General features: G+C 39.8%; 1 protein-coding gene across 1 annotated transcript in view; it reads right to left on the bottom strand.

Moving 5' to 3' along the window:
• Nucleotides 1–1,304: 1,304 nt before the first annotated feature.
• LOC131447313 (hippocalcin-like protein 1) overlaps nucleotides 1,305–12,098 on the bottom strand; it is a 38,525-nt gene continuing 27,731 nt past the window's right edge. The window contains exons 2-5 of the mRNA XM_058619018.1: nucleotides 9,360–9,543; nucleotides 6,101–6,382; nucleotides 3,938–4,043; nucleotides 1,305–2,764 (exon numbers count right to left, since the gene is read on the bottom strand). Of these exons, the coding sequence (XP_058475001.1) occupies nucleotides 2,667–2,764; nucleotides 3,938–4,043; nucleotides 6,101–6,382; nucleotides 9,360–9,455 (582 nt within the window). The 5' untranslated portion in view covers nucleotides 9,456–9,543 and the 3' untranslated portion in view covers nucleotides 1,305–2,666. The remainder of the gene's footprint in view (nucleotides 2,765–3,937; nucleotides 4,044–6,100; nucleotides 6,383–9,359; nucleotides 9,544–12,098) is intronic.

The raw sequence follows: 12,098 nt of genomic DNA, 5'->3' as shown, positions 1-12,098 counted from the left end.
TTGTGGTGGTGGGGGGCGGGGGGGGGGAGCAAACGCTGTTCCTTATCCTACCAGCAGAAGGCAGTGACACTATAGGATTCCCCAAAGCAGAGATGCGGCTGGTTAGGAAGCTCCTGTGCAAACGTTTTGGTTGAGTTGACCTCGGATCAGTCTGACACGCGGATGCAGCCGCACCAGCACGACGACGTCCTCGTCGGCTGCACACGATTCAGTTTGTGAGGCAGGAAAGTGACTAATGATGTATGTCAGGTTGTTCTGGGACTTAAATGACGGGTTTTTGCATCAAGTCTGGGACGACGAGCACTTCATTCTTACCTCCTGTTGCTGTTTATTCCACAGTGTGTGAAGTGAACTCTTCTTTATGGAAATAACCTGATTAAACGATTGAATTCGTCTCGGTTTTTCCATTTTCTTTTCTTTTAATATATAAAGGAGGACAATCAGTGTTAGTTTTTCTAAGGAGTGGTGAAGACTCAGCTATGGTCTAAATTAAATGTGCTAATTGCTGTAAGTATTCAGAAACACTAAGAGTGTTCCTCCGGATCCTTAAAAAGCCTTAAAGGCATTGAATTCATAAATCTATGTCCTAAATCCCTCCTTCAAAAGACTTAAACAGGAAGTAGCAGAACCAATCAAACGATTTTCAGCCAGATACCAACAGTGGGAATTAGATATTCTAACTTTTGTGTTGGATCAAAAAGTCGTGTTTTATGTCGAAATTAACATTTGGGCAAAGTTGTCCCTAAGTAATTTAAAAAGTCTTAAATTTAACTTTAAGCTTGAAGCTGTAGGATCCCTGACTTATACAATCTAGCAGCGTATAAACAAGAGTTATTCCTTATGCAGAAGGATAATATCCAGCGCTATTACATTATTATTATTGTTAATATACTAACTTTTAAGCAGTTCTTTCAGGTTTGAGCTCATTTTAACGACTTACTTTTGAATACTTTGCTTATTCATGAACGTATCCTTGAGTATAATTAAAGTCTTAATCTATAACATAGCTATAGCAATGCCGTTAAAATTGTGGGAATATAAGTTAAGCAAAGCAAAGTATGAGATATACTTCAGAGGAGAATACACACAGTACTGGTATGAGTCTAAAGTGATTTTGTAAATGAGTCACAGACTGAATTGTGTGTTTAATCTCCTGAAACAGAAGATGGCGACAGTGATCTGCTCCTCCTCCTCCTCCTCCTCCTCCTCCTCCTCCTCCTCCTCCTCCTCCTCTGCAGCAGCAGCAGCAGCAGCAGCGTGACAGTGTTGCTGGCGCGGCTGCAGCCAGTGACTCTGGTAGTTAAGGTTAGTTTGTCCTCTGTTACAACAGCTGAACGTGAACTCTTAACATTTCACATACTTCAAATAGAAACTGTCCCGTTACCATAATGATCCAAATCAAGGCGAGAATCTGGGTTCTTGAGTTCTTGAGTTTAGTGAATGGTTCTCTGTGAGCAGACTGATCCACGAGGTTATAAAAGCATTCAGCTAGAGAGAGAGTGATGAACAAGCCCTTAGTGAATTTTCCTGTCTTTCAGAGGACAAGAGAGAGAGAGAGAGGGAGGGAGAGGGGTGAGGGTTTGTCGGGGAGCGGGGGGGAGCTGTGCGTTTTTAACTGGTTTTGTGGATGTCGTCGTCGTCTGGTTCGTAGGAACATGCAGTATAGTGACGGGTGAGGACTCTTTAAGTTTACTGCTCGTCTTTTTTAACCTTTTAAAATACTTAGAAATGAGGAAACAGCACAACATGGTAATACTGTCAAAGTTCCGCCTCCAGCGTCCACATTCATGACCCTAATGCACGGCCACACTTCATATAAACAAACCATAATGTGCTACTGGTGCCACGGATCGAAGAAGAACCTCACATTTATTCCTTCCTTCCTTCCTTCTGCTTCTCAAAAAGGGATCAACATGATCTCCTCCTCCTCCTCCTCCTCCTCCTCCTCTCTGTGACTGTAAACTGTGACGTGGTCATCTCGGCAAACACTTGCATGTGTAAAAATCAACAAATAAATCAATAAAATGGAGGAACATATTATGTACAAATGAAAAAAAATACACAAATCTATAAAATGCGAGTAGATACTAAATAAATAAATAAATAAATAAATAAATAAAATGCTGGGCCCCCGCGTTCATGTCACACCAGGAAGCTACGCTACATAATACTGCCTGTGGAATGCCAGCGTGTGGTGCACCATCATACATCGTCGTATGATCCATTACACATACACATATATTATGTACATGATATACAACGTGAATCAGAGACGGAAACAGAGAACGCTCCACCCTGAAAACAAAAAAGAACAAATCACCAGCTCCCTGAAAACCTGATGCTCCAGAGAGAGGGAGACGGGAACAGCGGTCCATCCATGAGCGGAGACTCATCCCTTCATCTTTCCCAAATATAAAAATCAAAGCAAGAAAACACAAAATGACGAGCGATGACTTTTCTTAAGCCCCTCCTCCATCCTCGCACACAACAACAACAACAACAACAACAACAACCGTAAAAAAAGAAAGATGATGAGAGAGATGAGAACCATCATGCATCGACTTCAGTGACCGGTTTAAGAGCAACGGAGGAGGAGAGGAGGAGGAGGATGATGATGATGATGATGATGATGGGGAGGGGCGGGGCGGGGTGGGGGAGGCAGGAGTTCAGAATTGCGAGGCGGAGCTGGGGTCGCACTGGAGTAGCCGCACGATGGACGGGTCACTTTTGGCACCTTTGATAAACTCCTCCAGGGACAGTTTGCCTTCAGAGGAACAGACAGAGAGTAACAACATGGTTTTAGTGACAAATGATAATCATGTAAATATCTACCACTCATGGCTCATCTAGACTTTTATTGTGAAAGTCACATCTTTCTGCTGCTGCTGTACAGAGCTGCAACTAACCATTATTTTCTCGATGAACCGAGTCATCGCTTGGTCCATAAAATCAAAAAGAAAATGTTAAAAAATGTCAATCGGTGTTCATCAAACCTGGACATGATGACGTCAAATGTCAGTTTTTAATGATTTTAATGATTTCTTTGTTTTATGGAGCAAAGAAACGAAGAAAATATTCACTCTTAAGAAGCTGAAACTATCAGAAATCTTGTTTTAATCATGAGAAAAGCTTCAAACGATGAATCGATGATCAAAATAGTTGACGATTCCTTTAGTAATCGACGAATAATCGAGTTGGTGAATTCTCTGAATGCAAAGGAGAGGAATGACTGCTAACTTTTATTAAGTAGATAATTCTGCCGTCCACTGTTAGTGAGGGAGCGGGTTTTTCAAAGGTCTTCTTGTCTTGCTGCTGGAGGACAAAGTCCTGACTGGACCACTGTAGTTTTATATCAGCAGACATCCTCTGCTGTCCCATAATAACTAAACCCAGTGTGAGTTTGCCTCTCTCTACATCCTAAATGACCTCTTTCCTCGTGAACCTTGTGAAAAGTTTCCCACCGAGGTCGAGAACACAGTCGTTTGGACTCTTCAGAGTCGACCGTTGTCTGATCTTCACTACGCCTGGACGTCGCTGTCTGAAGTGAGACGCTCATGCTCCCCACAGGATGAACCTCCTCTTACTTCAGTGATCCCTGCTCTTCATCTTCGTCTTAACGTCTTTTAAGTGGTTTCCACTGAGACTTCTTGAGTTTGAGCTTCTCTGTGGCTCGTCCGTGAGCTGAGAACACGGCGTCTCGTAAATAATTCAATATGAAAGAAATGAATATTCACGGCCGCTCATTTAGTAAATATGGACGACGCGGAAAAGACTCAGAAGTCAGTTGTTTACACGTGAAAGATCTAAAATAGGCAGAAAGTCTGAAGATGAGAGAGAATTATTAGGATAGCAAGTAAATAACTCAAATATGATATATTTAGATCTAAATTCTCCTCCTCGACTTCTCTGCTGCACGTTATCCAGTTCCTCCGCTCACCGTCATTATTCAGGTCCATTTGCCTGAAGATCTTATCCGTCCTCTTCTCTGGCGTGGATTCGTCCTCTGGCATCTTCATCACAGACGACACCATCTTATAGATGGCCTGAGAGACAGAATCAGCGAGAGAGGGAGAGAGGGAGAGAGGGAGGGAGGGAGGGAGAGAGGGAGGGAGATAAGTGAATTAAAGCCAGCAGGGACCCATTAAGGAGACTCAGTGGGAGAGGACTCAAACTGGGCCTGGAAACACAGCTACAGTCAACTGTGGATGTAGCTTCCACGATGCTGACATGCACGTGATGTAGTGACACTTGTCTCACACACACACACACACACACACACACACACACACACACACACACACACACACACACACACACACAGAGACAACAAAAAGGATGTGCACCTGGTTGCATATGGAAGAATATCAATGATTTATACCACGAGGAACAGTGAGGCTAAGTTACAATGCTGGGCTTTCCATTATTATCTGTTATCATTGGACTTTGACGCCACACATTAATTACATTACATGGAAATGAAAGTTACTCGTTTTTTTTGTCATGAAAAGGCATTTTTATGAATATTTTTCAACATATATTTCTCCATTCTTTTCTAACTCGTGAGGAAAAGACCGGTGTGCACGTTTAAATGGAGAGTCCAGGTTGTTTTTGTTCATCTTCAGCCAACTTTAACTTTAATTACTCACATATTAACAATCATAACTTACGATGAAACAAAGACTCCCTCCATAGATACCGAGGCGCCAGGCATCTGGACCGGATCCACTATCAGACACAGTCAGTGCTGATGGCTCATGTTCAGATGTCGGGCGTTGTCTCAGTTCTCCTCAGGTCTGAGTCGTCTTATGATAAAATCTTTTAGCCATTAAACTAATATAATCTGTGTTTCTCTCTCCGTTAGAAAGCCTTTACCTAACATTAGATACTAAAGTGTGTTTTTGACGAGGCAGTATTTGTCGTCAAAAATCACTCATTTCCTTTATAATGTGTTATTTTGAGACTTCAGTATTTGAATTATTTTGCTCTCAATGACACAAACAATAGACCTTCAGCTAAAAACCCACACATTTGCTCTCTGGACTCTGGTGCAGGAGAGTGAATGGTTTACTAAGTTCCAGACAGAAGAGGTTGATTTGGTGAGCACGTTCTTCACATCTCGTTATCAGGTGTCAAATATGTAAAATATAGTTTCCACACTTTGAAATGACTAAAGAGACGAAATGTTCTTGATTACGTTGGCGTTGGCGTGTGTGGTCATTGTGCTGTAAAACAAACCCGTCCTCTGTCATCCGACGGTGCATAGCCTTAATGAGCTTGAGGATAATCCCAGTGTTCTGCACACCCAGGGATTAATTCTCGTTAAATTTAACTCACTAATCCACGAGAACCCTGAAGCGTGAACACAGGCACCTGAACTCCGTCCATCATCATCATCTTCATCATCATCTTCTCCATAAAAACTACTGCCTGTGCAAGAACGCCCGTACATAATTAAACAAATGTATTCTAGCTAAATTAAGCTCATAGTTATCATGTGCACTCTTGTCGTTGTCCATTTAAAGTGTATAATATTAGCTCTTTCAGAATAAAAGCATGGCAGTGAATTTAAAGGTCCTCTGTCTCTTGCTAAACGGCACCATGTGTGTTTGTAAAAGGCAAAGTTAAGATTGAGGAATTTCCTGTTATTCTTAAAAAACAGGTGTGTTTAATAGTCCGGATCCTCTTGTTTGTGAATTGAGTTTGAAGGAATTTAAATGTTATGGGTCACAGGAAGTGTTTGTTGTGTTTACGGCCGCGTGTGGAATCTCGTGGGTTTTTGGCTCCGGGAGTAGAAGCAGTGTAAAGTCTGGGTTTTCTGTCCTGTCCAGTTTCCATCCTGTTTTATTCTGAAATGTATGTGTCTATTCCCCCACTTCCTGTCAAGTTTCCCGCCCTTGTGATTACGTCTCCGCCCTAATGGACGACACCTGTCTCCCCCTCCTCATGTTCCCTGTGTTAGATTTTCTGCTTGAATCCCTGGTTTCTGATTTTTTTTGTTGCATCTCTGAGTCCGTTCTGTGTGAATGTGACACCAGAGTTTGACCGTTGTTGGACACAGTCGCTCGCTTTGCCCGGGCCAGACGACGTCGCCCTCGCTCACCTGCACGATCTCCAGCATCTCGTCTCGGCTGATGTACCCGTTTCCGTCCAGGTCGTACATGCTGAACGCCCACTTCAGCTTCTGCTCCAGCTTCCCCCGCGATGTCACGCTCAGGGCGATGATGAACTCCCTGAAGTCTATCGTGCCGTCGCCGTTGGTGTCAAAGGTTCGGAAGACGTGCTCCGCGAACTTGGAGGCGTCGCCGTAGGGGAAAAAATTGGCGTAGATCTTCTTGAACTCCTCCACGTTCAGCGTTCCACTGGGACAATCCTTTAAGAAACCCTGTAAGGAAAGGAGAAGAGATGACATGAAGCGAGGGCAAGTGTCAAAACGTGTCCTTTATTGTTCCCGCTCTCTGGGACACGTGTGGTGTTTTTTTACCTCCGCTGACATTCCCGTTATAAAGCAGCAGATAAAAACCCTTTCAAGCACAGTTTCACATTTCTGGAACTTAACTTTCACCATCAAATGTTTCATTAATCTTCTCAAAAGATTTAAGAAGTGAGTTTCTGAGTGTTGGACAGAGAAAAGCAGCTCTACGCTTTCAAGCTGTCACGTCTGACAAAGCGAAGAAACAGGAGGTAAAAGTCATGTTTGGCTTTTTTATTTTTATAAAGGCCGTTAAGATAAAGGCAGCGAGGTGACGCCGTTCACATCTGAAGCCTGGAGTCTCTCTCTCTCTCTCTCTCTCTCTCTCTCTCAATCTCTCTCTCTCTCTCTCTGCTCATCACACGTTTTATTCATTACCAGATATTCAACTTCTGACTCAAAGCTCAGATATTTACTTTGCCAATAAATGCAGTGAAATATCAAACTGGATGGTTTCTTTCAGACCTCAGGCGTTTGTAACCTGTTTGTGGAATAAACTGTGCAGTTTTTAAGGAGCTGTTAATCTGCCGAGAGCTCGGGTTCTCGGCTACGAGAGACTAAAAAGAAAAAAAGAAAAGATATCCCAGAGCAAATATAACAGGAAATCCATGATGTGGAAAAAACAATGGATTAAATGAGTGTCGTCGTTAGTGTGATGAGTGACAGGTTCATGTTCTTTTACTCACTTTTATTTGTTTCTCATTTTAGAAACCACCTGACTTCCTGTCCCTGCTCTGGCTTCAGTGAGTACATGGCGAGTACACGCCCCACATTTTTATTGCTCTCACCGGTGTCCAGTTAGCGTACGATGTAGCCATTAGCCGCCTGTTAGTATAGCAAGTTTAAAGTTTAACGGGGAGTTTAGATAGACACAGGCTACACTCTGAGGTTCCAGTATATATATATATATATATATAATATATATGCTGCCCTCTAGTGTTCAGTGAATTGCACAATGAATTGCAAAATAAATGCACATGCTCGACTCTTGTTGGTTGATTGACACCTGTGGGTGTGTCCGTGTGGAGTTGCTGTCACTGAAAATGTTGTAAATGAATCTATTTTGTGAGAAATAATTCACTTTCTTTGTATGTTATGTTAAATGTGGGAGCGACGGCGGGTTTACACACACGTTCCTTCATGTTCTAGCTGCTGTAAGTGCGTGAGAGCAGGAGGTGGAATGTGTGAAGGGTTTGTGAACCACTGCAGCTCAATATCAATGGGACTATTTCAGTCTTTTTACTATGGTTTGGTAGGAGAGTGAAACTAGTTTTTAAGGTGGACTAATAAATCAATCAATCAACCACAACCTTTAAACCAGTGACTGGATCTGATTTTGTGGCTGAAATATCAATAATGTAACGTCATATTGAAAGAATAACAGTGACAGGCCTTAAAGTGCAGTAAATCTACAGCACAGTTCGCCTCATACTAAATAAAGAGCTGCAATAAAAGGAGGAAAAAAAAGATTCCTTCACATTTACGGCCGCTGTCAGTGTGATCAGCGAGGCTTAAATCAGGGGTCAGCGAGGCGACGCTTGAACATGTACAGCTGATTCAGAACAGCTCACCCCAGCTGTTCCATAGGTCTAATCCATGCATTAAACCATAAAGCCATTACTGCGACACACATCTGTGCACACAAGAGGGTCAGCTCCACGCGCCACCTTTTTATCATGCCGAGATCTAATTCAGTCTCCGGCAGTGGATTAATAATCTGCGGTAGCGGTGTGGTGCCATGCCGAGTTCAGTTTGTGTTATACGATTTTTCTTATTTCTGTATCATAATTTCAGTCTGCGTTAATCTGTGTTGACTGGTGTGAATGTGTAACAAACACCAGGTGAACTGTAGGTGATTTGTATGATTTCCAGGATATAACGCTGTGGCTAATTTGAATGACCCTAAGAACACAGAGCATTTCGGCTGCTTTTCTCCACGACTACGTTAAAACGTACAGGTTATACAGAGGCTACAAGAATCAATGCAATATAGAGTTTAATCTTAAACACACCTGACGTAGAAAACCACTCAAAATGTTTCAAATCGGGATTGAACTTGTCAAATTTGCAAAATGCGTCACACAAAGTTCACTCTTGGGTCTAATTTTGTGACAATTATTGCTACTTTATATCACGACTAAAAATGTGATATAAAATGAATCATAACTTTTACTCAACAACACAAAAGAAGATTTTTTAAAGCCTGAATATGTGACCTATAAACACACACACACACACACACACACACCCAGGATGTAAAGAATCCTCTGGAGAAATGAGAGGAGAAGGCTCTAGAAAATGATTACCGGTACAATCCAGTCACAGTGTCGTCATACTTTTACACAGACACGTGGTTGAAACTTTAACATTATTTAACGTTGATTCCACAAAAATGCTCCTTTGTCTACTTGCTCTTTCTAGTTTTCTACGATCAAATAAAGGATAAAAGTATTTGACTAAACCTAAACTAACCAACAGTTACCTCCTAAAATGAAAACATAGAGCAGGAGTGGAACAGTGCGCTGCCAACATGAACCAGACAGAAAAGAAAAATACTGTAAATCACATTGGAAACTAGCGATCACTACAATTAAACACGTAGAATGTCAATCCAGATCTATTAATGACTAATACACATGATAAAAAACACGGGCTATAATCTGTACTAATAGTACAGATTATTTCCTTCCTCACTCAAAAGTTATTGCAGAGTCAGTCAAGTGGAAAATGTCATTAACACGTAACTTAAAAAAACCCCGATTGCTGTGGATTTAAATGTTTCTTGTCGCTGCTCACCAGTTTAGTTCTGATTAATTCATGGACATTAGTGATTATAGTATATATTGTTTACCATAAAATGTTTAGAGTCTTCCAGTGCATGTCCACGTACCTTGTACCACTCCTGCAGCTCGTGGTCGGAGAACTCCGTGTTTTCCCGGAGATCCTGCAGCATCTCTGGCCGCAGCTTGCTGTTCTGCTTCCCCATGATAACGGGACAGAGTTTCCACTCCTCGGTTTCCTTGACGACGACAGCGACAGCAACCGTAGCTCAAGCCGGTCCACTTTTGTCACACCTGTTGGTCAGAGGTAAAGAAACGAGAGAATCAGCCGCACGCAAGCAGAAGAGAAGGAGCAAACACGCAACAGGATATACGAGAAAGTAGGGATTATTGAGCAAGACTGAGGAACAGAGAAGAACTTACTGTCACAGTGTTACGTACAATAATTATGCAAATCTTTAAACTGCTGCATTTCTTTTGCAAAACATTAAGAGTGCACCCATGTGACATCTTCATCTTGGCATCAGTGATTCAACCATGCTAGAACCAAAACTAGAAAATATTCACTTTTAAGAAGCTGAAAAATGACAAAACTAGAAAATATTCACATTTAAGAAGCTGAGAAATGACAGAAACTAGAAAATATTCACATTTGAGAAGCTGAAAAATGACAAAACTAGAAAATATTCACATTTAAGAAGCTGAGAAATGACAGAAACTAGAAAATATTCACTTTTAAGAAGCTGAAAAATGACAAAACTAGAAAATATTCACATTTAAGAAGCTGAGAAATGACAGAAACTAGAAAATATTCACATTTAAGAAGCTGAAAAATGACAGAAAGTAGAAAATGTTCACATTTAAGAAGCTGAAAAATTACAGAAAGTAGAAAATGTTCACATTTAAGAAGCTGAAAAATGACAGAAAGTAGAAAATGTTCACATTTAAGAAGCTGAAAAATGACAGAAAGTAGAAAATGTTCACATTTAAGAAGCTGAAAAATGACAAAACTAGAAAATATTCACATTTAAGAAGCTGAAAAATGACAAAACTAGAAAATATTCACATTTAAGAAGCTGAAAAATGACAGAAAGTAGAAAACATTCACATTTAAGAAGCTGAAAAATTACAGAAAGTAGAAAATGTTCACATTTAAGAAGCTGAAAAATGACAGAAAGTAGAAAATGTTCACATTTGAGAAGCTGAAAAATGACAAAACTAGAAAATATTCACATTTAAGAAGCTGAGAAATGACAGAAACTAGAAAATATTCACATTTAAGAAGCTGAAAAATGACAGAAAGTAGAAAATGTTCACATTTAAGAAGCTGAAAAATGACAGAAAGTAGAAAATGTTCACATTTAAGAAGCTGAAAAATTACAGAAAGTAGAAAATGTTCACATTTAAGAAGCTGAAAAATGACAGAAAGTAGAAAATGTTCACATTTAAGAAGCTGAAAAATTACAGAAAGTAGAAAATGTTCACATTTAAGAAGCTGAAAAATGACAGAAAGTAGAAAATGTTCACATTTAAGAAGCTGAAAAATGACAGAAAGTAGAAAATGTTCACATTTAAGAAGCTGAAAAATTACAGAAAGTAGAAAATGTTCACATTTAAGAAGCTGAAAAATGACAGAAAGTAGAAAATGTTCACATTTAAGAAGCTGAAAAATTACAGAAAGTAGAAAATGTTCACATTTAAGAAGCTGAAAAATGACAGAAAGTAGAAAATGTTCACATTTAAGAAGCTGAAAAATGACAAAACTAGAAAATATTCACATTTAAGAAGCTGAAAAATGACAAAACTAGAAAATATTCACATTTAAGAAGCTGAAAAATGACAGAAAGTAGAAAACATTCACATTTAAGAAGCTGAAAAATGACAAAACTAGAAAATATTCACATTTAAGAAGCTGAAAAAAGGCAAAACTAGAAAATATTCACATTTAAGAAGCTGAAAAATGACAAAACTAGAAAATATTCACATTTAAGAAGCTGAAAAAAGGCAAAACTAGAAAATATTCACATTTAAGAAGCTGAAAAATTACAGAAACTAGAAAATATTCACATTTAAGAAGCTGAAAAATGACAGAAACTAGAAAATATTCACATTTAAGAAGCTGAAAAATGACAAAACTAGAAAATATTCACATTTAAGAAGCTGAAAAATGACAAAACCAGAAAACATGAGTGATAATGAGATAATGAGTTCATTATCAGGATAAATGTAAATGATTTTTTTTTATATTATTATTATTATTATTGGTAATGTCCAAAAATAGAAGTTTAACTTATTGGAAGCTTGTTGATATGTACAAACTAACATTTAACCACATCATTCCATTCCAAATGCCAAAGATCACAGAAATCTCAAAATCATTAATCCAATCGTCTCTGGTATTTAATTATGATTCTACGGCTGATTAATGTTGACGCGGCACTGTGAACATGTACGACCGAAAAACAAACTGTGCAGTTTAATGTTCCACCTTAAACTGCAGCACATGTCTAATTAGCCTCCGTGTGTGTGTGTGTTTGAAATTACAGTATCACTGCAGCTCCAACACTTGTCTGACCTCTGACCTCAAAGCTCTCCTCACACATGCAGAGCAGTTACACCAACGTGTGTGTGTGTGTGTGTGTGTGTGTGTGCGGATATTGCTAATGTTGTGGGGACCTAAAACTGTTTACACAGTCACATTATGGGGACTTGTCTTCCTTGTGGGGACAACAATCAAGTCCCCACAACGTAAATGACTACATTTTCAGGTGAAGATATGTTTTAAGGTTAGGTTGAGGTTAGGATTAGGGTTAGGATTGGGGTATGGTTAGTCTCAGGGTCAGGATTAG

This window comes from Solea solea, chromosome 20, assembly GCF_958295425.1.
Source record: "Solea solea chromosome 20, fSolSol10.1, whole genome shotgun sequence".
Taxonomy (NCBI): Eukaryota; Metazoa; Chordata; class Actinopteri; order Pleuronectiformes; family Soleidae; genus Solea; species Solea solea.
This window is presented reverse-complemented; position numbering and strand designations above follow the sequence as displayed.